Raw genomic sequence first — 18,498 nt, 5'->3', positions numbered from 1 at the left:
AAAATAACCTCAATTATTCTGAGGGATGAAATAATAACTGCCTTGATTTAGTTACTCTTATGTGTTAACTGGGAAAAAGTTCATTAAAACAGATTTTGATACTTTTAATCCACTGTAACTCTAGCTTCATTGGGAAAATGGCTCTGAGGATGGTGAGAACATTGACTAATTGGTTTGTTCATCCCACATGGGATTACACCAGTTTCTGAATCAGAAATTCCTGCTATTGCAACATGGTTTCTTCTTTCTTCTTTTTTAATTCTTTTCCTTAGAAACAATCCATTTGGGTTCATTACATGGCCATTTGTTAGTCTTGTTAGTTACAAGGCGTTGTACTTGTTTGTGACTATAGTGAAGTCATGTAGGCCAGGGCTGTGTGTGTGTGTGTGTGTGTGTGTGTGTGTGTGTGTGTATACAGACTCAATGGGAGATCCTGCAGCTGCTCAGGGAAACAGGCAGTACCAAGGGTCCCTCTGGTATTTCAGAACCCAAATCCTGCTTTCCCAAAGTCATGGGGCATTTTTATTTCATTCATCAAGATCAGTTCAACTTTGGTTTGCTTACTACATGTTGTACATAGACATCAATCGGCTTAACTTTTGAAAGCTTTTTATTGATGTGTAATATTCTCAGAGAAAGTATACAGATCCTGAGTGTGTAACAAGGTAAGCTTTTTTACAAACTGAGCACACCTGTGTAACTGGTGCCCAGATCACAAAACAGAAGTGACCGCACCTCAGAAGCTCTCCTTATTAGCCCCTTCATGTCACTAACTCTTCTCACCTTTCACTCATTCTCCTGTTTTAATTGTTTTTATATTTTATATCCATGAAATTATACATGATACATTATTTTTGTGTCTGGTTTCTTTCATTTTTCATTATGTTTATGAGATTCATTTCCATTGATGATATATTGTGTTTGTTCATTCTTACTGCTGTGTAGTGTTCTACTGATCAATACAACACAATTTATTCATTCTGCTCTTTAACAAGCATTTAAATATTTTCCTTTTGGGAAGGGGGATGGGGGCATTCTGAAAATTCTAGTACATCTCTTTTGGTGAAAGTATATATACACATATATTCCTGTTGGAAATATATAGGAGTGGAGCTGTTGGGACATTGGGCATGTGTTTGTTCAGATTTAGTAGATAAACCAGTTTTCCGGAGTGGTTGTAAGCATTTACACTCATAGCAGCAATGTGTGAGAGTTCCAGTCACTCCATCTCTTCACCAATATTTGACCTTTTCTGCATTTTTAATTTTAGTCCTTTTGCTGGATATATATTGAATGTGCTTTAATTCTTATTTACTTGATAATAGTGAACCTGAGTACCCTTTCATATTTATTTGTATATCTTTTTTTGTGCATTGTCCGTTCAAGTCTTTTGTCCGTGTTTTTATCAATTGGCTCTCTCTTAATTCTGTTTGATAGGAATTCTTTATATAACCTGGGTATAGTTCCTTTTGTGTGTGTTTGTATTGGAATTATCTTGGTTGCCTTTTCACTCATGTTTTGGGGTCTTTTGGTAACAGACATTCCTCATTTTTTAAAAGTTAGATTTATTATTTTTTCTTTTATGTTTTGTGCTTTGGGGGTTCAGTTTAAGAACTCTTTGCCTACTCCAAGTTGACAAAACTGTTCTATGCTTTCCTCTAACGTCTTTATTTAGATTTGTAATTAATCTAATTTGGTATTGCATATTGTATGAAATACAGGTCAAGATACAGTTTTAGCATATGGGTATCCCATTAACTGAGCATCATTTTACTTGCTTCAATTAAAATGTTTTCATAAAGTTTAATTTCACTGAAATGTGTTTTATATTTTTCTGGAAAGAATTACTAATGATTCTTGAAAAACGTTTAAACCTATGGTGATTTAAAATTTATAATACAATCTGTAGACTTACTTAACACTATTGTAAATGGAACATTTTTTAAAAAGCTCTTTGTTTAGACTCTAGGTAGTAACTCCAGTATAGTTATTCAACAGCGAAGTGATTTATAATACACAAAGCACGATCATTTGTTTTAAAACTTAATTATTGTTCTCACTTTTTCATTTGATTTCAATCCAGTACATGTTTACTATATGTTTGCTAGAATTTGGGGCAGCTGAGAACGTGGTTGAAATTTTGAGCTCCATTTTATGTCATTTATGTTTTAAGCCATGTAATAAAATTGTCAAACATTGGTCAGTAATAAAACATTTTACTTTAGTATTCAAAGTTATATTAATAAAGAGAAGTACAAGGTGAGAATTTTTATTATTATTAGGATGACCTTCCACCCCTTCTGTAATGCCTTCTACCAGGTTTTCCACTGGTAATGACACAGATCTTTTAAGATGTAAAAATAGAAAAGAAAATATAAAAGTTTTAGATCTGTATTTGGAATGACTGTGAATGCTTCCTCTTTGATGTCATTTCTGCTTAGTTTTATTTTTTCTCTTTTTATTATTCTAGGTTGTACTGGTCAGTGGACATCTGGACAGCTGGGATGTTGGGCAGGGCGCCATGGATGATGGCGGCGGAGCCTTTATATCATGGGAAGCACTCTCGCTTATTAAAGATCTTGGTAAATATTTAGAAAGTCGTTAACCAATGTGTAAGGATTTCAGTAGTGACATGTTTAACTCAACACACAAAATACTGAACAGATAAGTTACTGTGATATGTTCAAAGAGTCTGTATGTTTTTTGTCAGTTGATTCTCAGGAAGGAATGAATTTGTCCCCTTAAAAAAAGAAATTTTTATTCAAGTGTATACCAGACATCCAAAGTATCAAATGTGATCAGCCGCTAGGGAAAATGAACAAGCAAATAAAACTGTAGCAAATGTAACCACATCAGCTGGAGACTATGTAAGGAAACCATGACCAAGTGCAAAGAAAAGTCAGCAGCTCCCCCTGCCTCCTTTTTGTTGTTCATCTTAAAGACATTATCTGGCTGTTAAGATAGCTCTACTGCAGCTGTCTTTCCATGGCAGAAGTCAGAGAGAGCAACATGGGACTGAAGGCTTGATCCCCTTACCCACAATAAGGAACCCAAGCTGAAGATTGGAACTTCCAGGTGAACCTAGACATGAGAAAGATGGACAGGCATAAAAAGGAAAAGCTAATAGTGAAAGTGGTTTTTGATGACCCTCTTTGAAAACAAAAAACATACATTTCCTCTTTGCGTGCTGATCAAAACGTCAGATTTTGAGTGAGGTTAGAAATAATGAAACAATCTGAAGTCGAAGTCCCACGTCTGAGTCCGAGCAGTCTGGCCGTGAAATGCCTCATGAGTAGAAGGTTTTATGTTGTAACTATGCTTCAGATACAGTAAAGATAAGAACATCCTCTTTGGTGAAGGCTTTCCATTGCTTAGTTAAATACTATGTGTTTAAATTCATGCATTTCTTCTCATTTTTAATGAACCCTTCTAATCCTATAAATAAGCCCATTAAATGATTGGTCATGTTAACAATAGATTCCTGACACGGTCTTGCTTGGGGCAAATCTTTGGTGTACCATTTTGATTTATGTTTTAGTTGTGTTTTAAAACTGGTGAGATAGAAAGGTGGTTGTGCTTTTTTTCCTTTTAAATAGGCTAGTGTCTCTTAACCTTGGGACTACTGACATTTGGGGCTACATAGTTCTGTATTGTGGGATCCGTCTCATGTAGGATGTTTAGCAGCATCGTGGCCTCTATATGCTGGATGGCAGTAAGTACCATCTCCCTCAAGCTATAACAACCAAAAAATGTCTCCAGACATTGCCAAATGTCCCTTGGCAGGTCAGGGCTGGTGGTGGAAGAATGCATAAAATTGGTCCACTGAAATGATCTGATGAAAATCACTAAAAGACCTGATACAGGGCCATTTTGGGGGGAAAGAAAACAAGCTCATTGGAAACCTTACATTGAAGGTACTCGAACTTTTGACATCACTTCCATACTGAGCACCCACTGTGTGAAGGTAGTTTGTAAAAGCTGGACATACAAAAAGGTTTAAAGCATGTCTTCTCTTCTTAAGACCCGTAGAAGTGTTGGAACCTACACAGGTACCTGTTCATATGGTTGCCAGTATGCGTCTAATGTCAAGGTCTGGTTTTAGAATTGGGTGAGGTTTGAGAGAGATGAATTGCCCAGCAATTAAAACCCTTTTAAAACATACATTCCTGGGGCACCTGGGTGGCTCAGTGGGTTGGGCCGCTGCCTTCGGCTCGGGTCATGATCTCAGAGTCCTGGGATCGAGCCCCGCATCGGGCTCTCTGCTCGGCAGGGAGCCTGCATCCTCCTCTCTCTCTGCCTGCCTCTCTGCCTGCTTGTGATCTCTCTGTCAAATAAATAAATAAAATCTTTAAAAAAAAAAACATACATTCTTCAGAGAAGATCAGTGAGAACTTATATGTAAGTCCTCTCCTCCTTCCTTTAAAAATACTCCTTTGGTAATCTGTTCTTTCCAGAATAAAGTGTGTTCCAGACATGAGCCAGGCAGATATCAAACATTTTCTTCCTTTTAGGGCCCAGATATGCATTTAGGAAGTTAATTTTATTGTGATGTGTTCAGCCAGCTTGATTAGAAACAGTGATAGAGCAACAAGAGAACCGGACCCATCTGATTTGGAGTTTGTGTCCCTCTGTGCCTCAAACTCCTTTTTTGGCATCGGGCAGGTCATTTGAACTCTCTGTTCTTCACTTTCTTCATCTCTTTTAACTGTAAGCTTCCAGAGTATTTTATCTGCTCTAGATGGAATAAAAGTGGTGTCTTCTCTAGGCTTTGAATCTTACTTTTTTGGTACTCAGCATGAGACCCTAAATCATTGTTAACTGAGTTGGATTCAATTGCATAGATAAATGTAACACCATGCAAAGGTGAATTGCGTATCTTTTTCTAACACTGACTTCTGTTGCTTTTGATAGTTAGTAACTAGTCTCCTTCAATTCAGGACTTAGCTCTCCTATAGATTTCTGAAGACCTATGTAAACATATGAATAAAACCGAAATAAAGAGTAGTATTTCCTTTGTTTTAAATACTTATTTATTTACTTGAGAGAGAGAGAGAACAAATGGCAGGAGGGACAGAGAGAGAGAGGAAGGAGGAGAATGAGGAGGAGAATGAGAGAATCTCAAGCAGACTCCCTGTTGAGCACAGAGCTCAAGTTGGGCCTCCATCTCACGACCCTGAGACCATGGACCTGAGATGAAACCAAGAGGATGCTTAACATACTGAGCCACCCAGGTGCCCCAAAGAGTAATATTCTTTTGAGATGGTGTTAAGAGGCAACATGGCATACTGTTAAAAATGTATAGGACTCTGGAGCCAGACTGCCTGAGTTCATATCCCAGCCCTGCATCTTACTAATTAAGCATGTGACCTTTGCCTTTCTGTGCCTCAGTTTTCTCATCTGTTAAATTGGGATAATAATAGTTTCTATCTCATAGAATTGCTTTGAAAAATTAAATAGTCTATTCATATAATGTACTTAGAACAGTGCCTGAACCAACCCAAGTACTCAATAAATGTTAACTTTTTATTATATAGTAAGCCTGACTCTCACAGTACCTATTTTTTATGTAAGGGAGAATGGTAATTTTTTTTACCCCCAGCCCCATTAGTAATTATATTGCTTCTTCACTTAATATGTTAGTTACACTGACGTAACTCTAGGTCCAGCTGCTATGGTAAATACTTTCTCTTTACTATTTAAGCTACTATCTCTTATATGATGGAAATCCAGTGACCCCTTCACTTTTTTCAACTTTCATTTTGAGGCATCTGAATTTCTCCTTGTCACGTCCTGCCTCCACTTCTGGCTTAGGTCAAATGCCCAGTCTCCCCTTTGTACCTCACTTCCTGTGTTTGTACTCATTGAGTCTTACTCTTCCTTTAATTCTAAAGTCAAAATTAGATTGTGGATTTCTATTTGTAGATTGCCTATGTGTTTTAATGCGAAGAGCTAGGTCCAACACATGACATACGAGTTCTATTTGAAAATTACTGATACGCTTGAACAAGAAATAGGACTTTGGGAAATGGGTTCATAATTATATCACTTAATTGTATTAAGCCCAAACTGTTTAAGTGGTGAAATACGAAAGCTCCATTGCAATCTTTTTTCCAAGAAAAGTAACTCCTTTTGGCTGATGTTCCGTGGACAACATGTCATGCAGCGTGCATGTCCGAGTCCCTTAGTGAGGCTCATGAATTTGAAGTGCTGGTCCAGAGAGGATTTCTGATATTTAGGAATATAATTCTAAGATTCATCCTTCTTCTCTCTTCTCTTTTGTTCTTTTCTTTTACTATTCTATTGGAAACACTCTTTTGCCCAGGCCATCAGCGAAAACTATATCCAATTAATCTAACAGAAGAGTTATTTGTGCTTTGCAAATATTATCAGTCATTCCTGAGTAACTGTCAACAGAAGGCTATTTGCTGTGAAGTGCTATGGAAAACATCTTTGTGTTTGTGGTTTACTGGATTCAAAACTGTTTATTTGAAATGTCATTTCCTGGAATGTCCTGGTGTCAGTGAACAAAACCTATGGCCAAAGATGCTATGCTTCAAAATGTTCATTTGGCACTTGAAAAATAAACTACCATCCATCCCCCAATTCTTCCAACTTTACCATTTTCTGTGAAGCTAGAATTTTGAGTTTTGGAGCCTACACAAAGGAAGAAAATCAGAATTAATAGCACGACTTAGTTGTTGAAATATGGAATATATGTGAAACATCTTGCTAGAGAAATTTGAACCTGAGTGTCTTAATTGTGATTATTATAGGCCTCAAAAGTCCATGTGTTAGAAAAATATATGTTTTATATATCCCTTTACTCATTCATTCAGCAAATTTTTATCGTGCACTGGATTGCATGTCAGTGTTCCAGGTGCCTTGTACCAAAGAGGAATAGACACGGTCACCAAAATCCTTGAAGTGGGGGAGACATTGAATTAAAAAATTACCATTCTTTAGTTGAAATATGTTCTTTAATTGAAATATGTACAAATGACTTTGGGCACCTAGTGAAAGGAGGGATGAGGACGGTGTGGCTGGATCAGGGCATCTTCACAAAGGCAATACTGAAGCTTTCTTTTCTAAGGATAAATACAAATTCCTGAAGCAAAGGGTGCACAATGAAGACTTCCTAGCAGAGTGTGGAGCCTCTAGTCCTTCACATCATTAAAAACAAGGAGATAATTTTTGACAATAACAATCTTGGGACTGTAGGGGAAGTGAGGATTTGTAAAACTACAGGAAATGTATACTTTTTTATTTACTATTTTTATATAATATTACTTTTTTTATAATAAGAAAGTATTATTTGAGTAATCAAGAAAGAAAAAAAAAACCTCAAAAGCCAAAGGAATGATTCTTGGCATGGCCATTATCATGAACATTGTGTCAACAGGAACAACAGGGCAGAAGCGGGAAGTAGGAAGAGTTATGCAGGAGTCATCAAGCCCTCCAGGCCCAGAAGTCCACAAGGGTACACAGCCACATGCATGCCAAAGCTTTGGTGCAGTTAGAGCTTCAGGCACCCACCTCGAATGCAGTGGATTCTCTCTTAGAGGGAGGCATCCATCCAGGAAGAGGATTTCCTTCTCCTCAGTCAAGCCTCCCTTGGAAAAGTCCCAGAAGTCCAATCCGAAATAATGGAGCAAGGGAAATGAACAACTTCCAATAAAATGGACACCTAAGAGGTAGAGCTAGAGACAGCTAGAGCCCTGAAGCTGGCTTGGCACTGGCCTGGACTAGAAAAGGCAATCCCACTTGGAAAGGTCCTCTCCACCACTCCGGGCTTAGCCATACCACTGAGTATAACAGTTCTAAAAGCTAATATTTACAGTATATTACTATATCGTGGACATTGTGCTAAGCACTCCACTATGCACATACTCTGTTTCCTTCTTGACAACTCCAAGCTGTGAAGATACATCTTCTATCTATTTTACAGAAGAGAAAACTGAAGCAGAAAAAAGCTAAGTACCATGCCCAAGATCACACAGATATCATATTTAAAAAGTTAAATCCAGGCAGCCTGATCCCTTACTTGTATGAATTTTGTAATACTCTTTTACTGGAACAGAGCACCCAGTCTGTTTCCAGGAAGCTTATCCTCAGGATGATGAGATATTATATAGGAAAAAAAAGCATCTGATAATCAAATAATTTTAGGAAACTCCCTCTTGGTAATTTCTTGATTCATCAAAAAATATTTGTTGGGAGAGTGTACACATTAGTGGGTAGAGTATGCTTTGGGTATTACTGGGGGCATTACTGGTGTTGACAGAGCTGAAGAAGAACCCAAAATACACGCATATACTTTATAGAACTGAGTGCAAAGAGCCTTGGATTTGTTTTCATTCTAGATTTTCTAGTCTATATTTGGGATCTTGTGGTTGCCAGAATATGGACAAGATGGAACCTTTCAGTGCTTCCTTAGTTGGCATGGTAGAGATTATTCTTATATTTCTTCTTGAAGTGCATTTGTACCCATGTGCAAACTTTGCCCAACAACTAACCTCTTATCCATGCTATCTGAGGCTGTTCTATTTAAATGAAAGTAGTATTATCAGAAATGTTTGACATATGCTAAGGGCTCTCTACCAGATTTTTCCATGGCCCCAAAGGAATCAGAACTTGGTAGCATTTTTCTTTTCTAGAAGAATTTTTATCCTAAAATATGCCAAAAAATCTCCCTACTCTCCCTTTGGATGCTCTTTCTCCAGAATTATTTTGTGAACACAGGAAGGGAGACTGATAGCCCTGGGAAAGGTATCCTCTTAAAATTACTGGTCCTCAATACCTTTGGGGAATAATATATCTGCAGTGGAACTAAGAAATTAACTTGCTTTAAGTCTTAAAAAATATATTTTCTCCCAACATTAAATTTCATCTTTATTAATTTGAATTTTAATGTGTAGTTGGTAGTTTGCTTTTATTTTTCTGAATAAATTTTGGTCTTGACTTTTTATAATTGTATTTAATGAGACAAATACCTGGAATAGTAGAAGAATTGGACTCTAAGAATATGTTTACTCTTCTTCTTTTTTTTTTTCTTTCTTTCTTTCTTTCTTTCTTTCTTTCTTTCTTTCTTTCTTTCTTGATTTCTTTCTTTTACTTCTAAAAGTAGCTTTACTGGCATTTGTGGTCTCTACTCATGGTTTTTTGAGGATGATCTTCTCATTTTTTTTATTCAGATATGTATTTACTCTAGGGGCATGTCTGGCTTTACCAGAAGACATGTAGCAGATACATATTTTTTCAGTTGGGAATTGCTGAGTTTTCCTGAGGTTTAATCACATAAGTTTCACTAAAGTACTGGTGTCTTTACACCTCATCAGCTGACATAGACATTTTCACTAGCATGTGTAAAAAGACAAACTGTGTAGACTGATCTTCTAAATATGTCCATGAGATGAAGTAAAATGAATCACTTAGAAGTTCTTCTGCCTTTTAGTTTGGTTGTGGTGTGGGAGCTTCTGTAGTCATTTCAGAGCCCAAGGCTGGCATGAGTATTGCTGTTACTATTTAATTGGTTAGTTAGAATATACCATTTCTCTGTAGAAATAGACAAGTCCCAGGCCCAGTGGCATGCAGACTGTGAGCAACTCCTTCCTGTCTGACAAAGAGCCTGGATGGCAGATGAATGCTGAGAGAGGTGAGTCTCAGGGACCCCTTTCCCCACAGCACGCTCGGCTTCCTCCCCCACATCTGCTTTGATTTGGCCTGCATGCCCTTAGAAAGCTAAGAAATGTGGTGTTGTTAGAGGAATCGGAAGCTTTGGTATTATTTATCCTGGAGAGGAAGGAGTATGGAAAGACTTAATAATGGTATGCTTAGCGCCCCAGTAGATTTCTTCCCACCCAAGAATGGGATCCGTAGAAATCCAGGGCGGGACTGTCTGGAAAGACGTAGGCTGCCTCATGAAAACAGTATCATCACATTGTTGCACACATTAGCACAAAAGGAGATCTCCTATTTCAGTAATAAATATGGAACACCTATTTCATGTCAACCAAATAAAATGGAAATAATACAAGTCCTTCCATCAAAGAACTTGTAGTCAGGCAGCAAGAGCATCATATGGACAGAGATGTTTGAGCTAAGCCTTGAATGGGTGGGAGGCAGGAGAAGAAAGGACAAATTTAGAGCTCGTGAAAGTACATAGTTTGAGGAGTAGAGGATGTTTCTCTATGTCTAGAGCAACAGGTGAGTGAGGACCGGCTGGAAGCAAGTCCAATAAAAGGGGAGGGTCAGCTTATCAAGTACACTAGATGCGAGGCTGAAGTTTGGAGTTGATGCTATAGGCAGAGAGAGCCATTGAAAACTTTAAGTATGGGATTGACGTGATAGGACTTCTTTCTAAAATAAAGATAGGGGGCGCCTGGGTGGCTCAGTGGGTTAAAGCCTCTGCCTTCGGCTCAGGTCATAATCCCAGGGTCCTGAGATCGAGCCCCGCATCGGGCTCTCTCCTCAGCGGGAAGCCTGCTTCTCCCTCTCTCTCTCTGCCTGCCTCTCGGCCTACTTGTGATTTCTGTCTGTCAAATAAATAAATAAAATCTTTAAAAAATAAAATAAAATAAAGATAGGACGTAGGTGTCATCCTTTAACTTATAAAGAAGTATGATGAACAGAATGAAGACACAGGAAAATGGCCTGGGGAGATCCCAGCTATACAGAGTCTAGAAAACCACAGCTTTAGAGTTACTAAGGAAATTCTGTTTGCTGTGGGGCTGACCAGCCAGCTTCTACCTCGCTATGCTAAATATACCAAAGAGGAAGTGATGGGGTTTCCACACATGTTTTATTATTCTTCGCCTACACACTTATCTGCATCATGCTAATGATACATTTTCAAAAACTGCGGCTTACCCAGCTTAGAATGAATTCTGTTCCAGTAAACTTGCCTAAAAAGAGAGGTCCACAAACAAAGAAATAAGAAAATATACTATAAACATCTGATTGGACCTTTAGGGTTAAATGGATTTTTAAAATGGTCCTGGGAGACAAGTGTTAATTTAATTCATTCTTAGGCTCCTCCAGCCCTGTGAACATTCTCAAAATCAAGCTCTAGGAATGGAAAGTTTCTACCAGGTGTGTGGTAGCAATGATGGACTAAATAAAGTATTGAAAGAGGTTGACTATTACTAGATGACTTACTTGTGATCCTGCTGATGCCCTCCTCACACTGGATCATCATTATTGATGAGCTGATGTTCAGCCGTGGCCCAGACACCAGCATCTCCAGACTACACCATGTGACTCAGGTCCCATGGACTTTTCAACCCTTTACATCTCCTTCCTCACTCCTTAAATTAACTCAAAATCTGCAGATAAATGAGAGACAGGCTGTATAGCAGAATAAGCATATATTCCATGTTAAGAGTATTTTAGATTCAAGTCTTTCTGTGCTACTTAGTAGCTGTATCATGTTGGACAAATTATTTAGTCTTTTAGATGTTTCCTCTTCCTTACAATGGGAACAGTGTAATCTTCAATAATTGATAGGGTAATTTGAAATAATTTAGACAGTGTCTGGCCCCCACGAGGTTATTAATAATAACAACTAGTATTGTTAGATACTAATGGCCAAAACAAGAGTGGATATTGCAGTAGAGGATATAATCTCAGGATTGAGTCTGTCTCTGACTATATTCTGTTGCATAGTTTAGCTTGGTCGGGATGTCCCCCAGCAGAGTAGTGCTCATAAGAAAAGAACAGCAGATTCCAATGAGCCAAACTGAAACCATCATCCCAGTATAGCCACCATCCCTGAGCATATAGAAGGCTGATTCTCTTCTCACTGCCTTAGAGGTCTCCTAGTAGATGCTTCATAAATATGATGCAGAATTAAAATAACACTCACAGGACATGGGAAAAGAGAGCTCTTCATCTTTTCCTGTCCACTTTGTTCTCACTGCTGATGTCCTTAACCTAGTAACACTGTATATGCAAAGATTTATAATAAACCTGAAGGAAAAGGTAGTAAAAACAGGAAATAGCTATTGACGGCAACATAATCTACTGCAAAGTAAATTGTTTGAAGTACAGAAAAAAAAAATCAAGGTGGGGAAAACAAAGAATCAAGTCTAGCGTTTATTGCTTACAATTTACCCTGGTGGCTGAGGTCTCAAGAAATCTATTTTTTAATATGGTCAAAACCCTACAATTTCTAGGCATTTTCAGAATATCCTCACGCGTAGAAAATAGAGGATGATGACCACAGATGCTTGTATGATTGTTCTTCCTCTGAATGGCATCTTCTAGAAGGAATATATTTAAAATATAGTTGAAACTATTCTGAGTTATTGCTATGATTACTGTGTGTGTGAAAATATAATTAGGAAGTGTTTCAAAGGCTATCTTTCTGTTCTCATCATCATATATCCACTAGCCATCCCAAATTCACTTGTTTCAGGAAGCACGTTAGAACAAAAATATTTCATCAAATGCTTCATGCTGCAATTACTCCTTTTCTGAAAGAGGAAAGTGTGAATTCATCTTTCATAGTTGAATAATTTTAGACAAAATCATTTGAATGTCATTTTGGCCACAAATGAAGAGTTAGAGGAGTTTTTAATTGATTATCTTTCTGGAACTTTACCATATGTTGTTGCAAAAAAAAAAAACAAAACAAACAACCCACACACAGAAAAACAAAAACAGTGGTTCAATTTATGAAGCAGGGAATCTTTGATAAAAATGCAAAATATATGACAAAAGAAACCCGTGCCCTATATTTTCATTTAACATAATGAACAGACATTAATTGAATGATAGATCAACAAACATTAATTGAACACTTGGGAGAAGGGAGGAGAACCAGTATTTATGGAATGTCTCCTATCTGTCAATTATATATTACGTGACCTTTTTAAATCCTCAAAACAGCCCTCTAAGGTATGTCTTATTATCTCTGGGAGATCACTGGACCTATCTGGGCCTTATTTCCTTATTAGCAAAATAAATGACAATATGTTTACAGGGCTGTTATACGAGTCAAACACAATGTAAACAAACACATATCTATCAGAATGGCAACAAGGAAAATTCCAGGGCATGTAATGTTGAAGAAAACTGTAGTGGTAGGATTACTACTGATGATGACCACCTCACTGACTTGGAATTCAAGTGGAATAACACTCTGGGGGAAAGCGACTAGGGATATTGGGAGACAAGGCAGCCTTTAAGTGGCTACAGTAAGAAAACCCTTCAGCAGTGTCCTACATTTCATGACCCTCACATCCATTTACTAATTAAAAATGTATGATACTTTGGGGGGTTTTTGTTTTCTGTTTTTTAGGAATTGACAGTAGCAGTGAGTACCTTTGCTTTAGGATGTAAGTGCAGTAGGATCATCCAGTTGATGTGAAGATGAGAGTAGTCTCTTTCCAACTCTAGGAGGAAACAGCAACGGCTGTTAGCATTCTAGAGCACGCTGGACCAGGCTCTGAGCTAAGCTGGATGTGCCGCTGTCATGGAGTCTAAAAGGTGGAAGTTACTATTATCCCTTCTACGGAAGAAGGACCTAAAGCTGATCCTACATGCAACTTACACAAGTAGAAAATCTCATTTCCTTTTCTTAATGTTTCTCTTTAAATATTTTCTTTGCCCACCATTTCGGTTTTTTCCCAACTGAAAAGGACTTGAAATATTTGGAAGATACAGAGACTAACAAACACTAGCATCTCCTCCACTCAGATTTCATAAATGTTAACAATTTCAAATATTTGTTTCAGATCCTTAATTTAACAGAAATAAAAAATGATCAATGCAATTGAAGGCGGTTTTGTACGCCTCCATGATCCATCCCCTTTTCCCACCGAGGTTGCAACAAGTGTTCAGAGTATTTTACCACCATCCTGTAAATGGGTATATCCCCCAGCAGGATCATATAGTTTTTGTGATTTTGAATTTACATAAATGATGTTATTTTCTTCTATATTTGGGTTTACTCTGTTTTATTTATTTCTTCGATCTTCTTTTTTTCTTAAAAGATTTTTTTATTTATTTGAGAGACAGAGCACAAGCAAGGGTTGGGACAGATGGAGAAGGAAAGAGGGAGAGGGACAAGCAGACTCCCCACTAAGCAGGGAGCCCCATGTGGGGCTTGATTCCAGGACCCTGAAATCATGACCTGAGCCAAAATCAGATGCTTAACTGACTGAGCCACCCAGCCTCCCCTCTTCTATCTTCTTGAAGTGAATGTTTATTAATTGATAGTCTTATTTTCTAACATACATATCTCTCTAAGCATACTTTAACTGCTTCCCACAGTTTTGAAATAGTGCCTTAATAGCCATCCAGTTAAATATGTTGGAATTTTTTTAAATTAACATATAATGTATTATTAGCCCCAGGGTAAATATGTTGAAATTTTCATTATGAGTCTTCTTTAGCTCTTCAAATCATTACAGCTTTCTTTAAGTTTCCCAAAATATGAAGTTATTATTGAATTATTGAGTTCCAATTTTTTTACATAGTGATTGTGAAACATGGTTTACCAGGTCTTTTGAATTCATTGAGACAGATTTTGGGTTAATATTACATTGTCAATTTTTAAAAAATGTATTGAAAAGAATATATTAGAGATCTATATTAGAAAAATGTACTGAAAAGAATATATTAAAAATGGCTTGAAAAGAATATATTAGCCTCCTTTCCCCAGGAATAGAGTTCTACATATGTTCATTAGAGCAGTCTTATTAATTGTGCTCTTCAAAACTAATGTATCATTACTAGCTTTTAATTGGCTTGATGTTTTCGAGAGAAGCGTATTAAAATCTTCCACGAGGATTTCTCCTTGAATTTCCATCAGCTTGGCTTACAATAGGTTAAAGTTTTATTGCTTTATATAGTTGAGCTTTGAGACATTTATCTTTAATGATGTTTTTCCACTCAAGTTTATTTTATCTTACATTAATATCATAGAACCAACTTTCTTTTTGTTACTCTTTTTCTATTCCTTTATTTTGGACTTATCTATCTAGGTCATGGTGTTTTGGTTGATTCCATTGTAAACGGTATGTAGTTAGATTTTTAAATATTGAATCTTATAGTATCAGTTGACAAGGGTGTTCTGCTTATCTGTATCGTGATTACTTATATTTTACTCATTTTCTAACTTTTTTTCTATTAAGGTTGCTATTTTTGCTTCTTTTCTCCTCCATTTTTTGCTTTTAATTAGATTTACTGCTTTTCTTTCCTTCTTTCCCTATCTTTCCCTCTGCTATTTGGAAATTTGCACACTTTCTATTCTTTTAGTGGTTGCTATTCAAATTTCACACATGTGTTTGTCTGAATTAAATAATATAGCAATGATAAATTGCTCCAATATATCCTCTTCAATTGTGTATATTATTGTTAACTAGTGTTTTAGTTATACCTTACTTCTAAATCTTCCCCAGGTTTGTTACTACTGGGTTGTTATATTTTGGCTTTGCTACTTAACCGCTATGTTACCTCTCTAGTTGTGTAAATGTGTCATGCCTTAGTTTTCCCATATATATAATAAATATTATAATGATATCTATCTATAGGTTTATTATGGTAATTAAATAAGCTAGTTCTGTTCTGGGCACATAATTACTGCTTAGTGAATTTTAGCTGTTACGTCTTCTTAGACTCTTCATAGCTGTGACAGTTTCCCAGACTTTCCTTGTTTTTGCTAACCTGGACAGTTTTGAGGAACACTGTGGTCAGTAGGTGCCCCTTGGTTGCAATTTGTTGGATGTTCTTCTGAGGGTTCATTAGAGCAGTTCAAAACCCATAACCTCAGTCTTGAGGTTATGGGTTTTGTGGAAGAAGATCACAGAGGTAAAGTGCTGTTCTCATCACATCATATCAAGGTTATATGCTCTCAACATGGCTTATACCTGATGGTGTTTATCTTGGTCACCTGGCTGAGGAGTGTTTATCATGTTTCTCCACTGTAACTCTTTCCTCTCCTTTCCATTCTGTTCTCTTCAGAAGGAAGTAAGGATAGTGACACTTGTATATTTGCATATTTTTATATATAAAAGACCATGATAAATTAATTTTAATTACTTTATACAGCCAATATTTACTTGTATTTAGCCATATATTTATATAATATTTTTGTATTGTGGTAAAATGTACATCACATAAGCTCACCATCATAACCATTTTTAGGAATATAGCTCAGCAACATGAAGGACATTCACCCTGCTGTGTGCTATCATCACTGCCATCCAGCTCCAGAACTTTTTCGTCTCGCAAAACTGAAACTCAGAACCCATTAAGCACTACCTCCCCATTCCCCTCTCCCCTTAGCTCCTGGCAACCACCATTCTACTTTTGTCTCTTCCATTGACCGTTAACTCAAACTGCATATGGCTTAAGTCATATATCATTACATAAAGTCTGGGTGTGTACTTTTTTTTACCATTGTCTTCTCGTCCTTCATTGAGTCCTTTTTTTTTTTTTTTTTTTTTTTTTTTTTTTTTTTTACAGAGAGAGTGAAGTATGCAAGTGCCTTCACAAAAAATCTACACTTGCTTTGTCTTAATCTCTCTGGGTTTCTGAGATCTTAGACTAGTCTTTCAGTTACTTTCTCAGCCTGGGGTTTTCAAAATCTCATGGGTTACTGTAGCTTCAGCTTTTACTTTCTGCTCTCTCTTAAATTCCCTTATGGTTTTTGAAATCTGGGGATTTCTGTTTCGTCTTCTTTCTTTTTATTCTTTTTTTCTTGTTTCCCTCCCTCCTCCTTTTCTTTCTTTCCTCTCTTTCTCCCTTCATCCTTTCCTTTCTCTTTTTTGAGTTGTGCTCTGCATTAAACAATAGTTTTTAAAATTCACTGTGTGACCTATAAGAAAGTTGTTAAAAGAATAAATCCTAAGAGTTCCCATCACAAGGAAAAATTTTTCTCCTTTATTCTTCTTCCTTTTCTTTTTATCGCATCTATATGAGAAGATGGATGTTAGCTAAGCCTATCCTCATCATTTCACAATAAATGTGAATCAAACCATCATGTTGTATACCTTAAACTTATACAGTGATATAAGTATAGTCCTTAGAGTCCTATGGGAAATGGCACATGCAGGTCATTCGCATCCTTCCATGGAGGCAACACCTGCTCTGTCCATCCAGGGATTTTTTTGTGCTGTAGCTATATGCAGATGCCTGCCTACACCTTACTCTTTCACCTCTTCATGTTATATGTACTGATTATTCCCATTGTCAGATTTGGTCTTCCTTAGCATGACTTTTAATCTTTGCATGTCCAGCATCCAACACAAGATGATATGGATAGTGTTTGTCAGGCTTAGCAGGACTGACCCCGAGCAAGTGCCGTAGGCCAGGAAAGTGAGAGAGCCATGGGGATGCTTCACTAGGGGAGGGGTGGGGGGCGGGGAGGAATCTGTTCACAGAGGCCTTTGATCTCTTTCAGAAACCTAGGATGGGTAAGGAAGTGTAACTACTGGCTATGGCTAAAGAGAATGGAAAGAAGAAAGAGAAAGAAGATAGAAAGACACAACCAAGCAAAAGTGGGCCCTGTCTCAGGGAAGTACAAGCAGGAGGAGAAGTGACATTTGGGGTGCATGTCATAAAGTTGGGTGGTCTGCGTTTGATCTGGTCACTGTCTTTAGACTGTTTCTGGATTTTATCCTTTTGTTAATCATTCAGCCCTTATTTAATCACTTACTCATTTTTCTTTTGTCCTTCCTTGCTCCATCTTGAATATTGCATCAGTGCTAACTCAGAGAACTTCCTCTAACCTAGGCAGTCTCCCAGGTGAGCTGCTTTCAGTTCTTTGTGATAGACACACGCTGAAAGTGACAGTTATTTCCTCTTTTGGAAGAAGGCAGATTTTATTTAGTAATTTTTTTCAAGTGGAGAGATTAGTTGTGGTCACAGTGGCAAATTTTTCATAATTCTCCAATTGCTATAAAAAGTAACTTAATGGCATGAAGTGAATTCCCAGGATGGGAGTTGTCCTGTCATTGTGAATTGCTGTGATCATCTTTGAAGCGATATTTTGTTCCACACTGTCTGTCAGCAACTGTGTAGGGTTTGTTTTAGATTCAAAAATGTACAAGATGAGTTGATCTACATCCAGGAGATTCAAACATCTTTTTGTTGTTTCTTTTGGATCTGATTGCTATGCACTAGTTCAGTTGTGAGGTAGTTCTGTTATGTTTAGCTGTACTGCAATTTTGTATTCAGATGCAGTTTAAATACTCTTCCCCCTGCCTTTACTTACTGAAAGCTGGCTAGAGGAAACAAATCATCTTTTATCTTTTCTCATTGGATTACATTTTAAAATAAATCTTATTCCTATTGCTCTACACAAGTCTTGTGTCTTAAAATTTTGATATACGTGTTACTTCAGACTGATCAGCATTTTCCCCCGTCTACTACCTACACATCCAGAGTTTTGTTTTCTTTTCAAATCTTCCAGACTGGGAAAAAAATGTACTATTTCTAAGCAGATGATTTAATTTCAGTAAATGCCTTTTTATTTCTCTCTCCCTGTGATTTATT

At 37.2% G+C, this 18,498-nt stretch overlaps 1 protein-coding gene across 1 annotated transcript in view; it reads left to right on the top strand.

Moving 5' to 3' along the window:
* Positions 1–18,498, top strand: part of CPQ (carboxypeptidase Q) — a 486,593-nt gene that overhangs the window by 321,319 nt on the left and 146,776 nt on the right. The window contains exon 5 of the mRNA XM_047725337.1: positions 2,471–2,582. Within this exon, the coding sequence (XP_047581293.1) occupies positions 2,471–2,582 (112 nt within the window). The remainder of the gene's footprint in view (positions 1–2,470; positions 2,583–18,498) is intronic.

Source organism: Lutra lutra, chromosome 4 (genome assembly GCF_902655055.1).
Source record: "Lutra lutra chromosome 4, mLutLut1.2, whole genome shotgun sequence".
In the NCBI taxonomy this organism is placed as follows: Eukaryota; Metazoa; Chordata; class Mammalia; order Carnivora; family Mustelidae; genus Lutra; species Lutra lutra.
The sequence above is the reverse complement of the archived record's forward strand: the minus strand, read 5'-3'. Positions and strand labels throughout refer to the sequence as shown.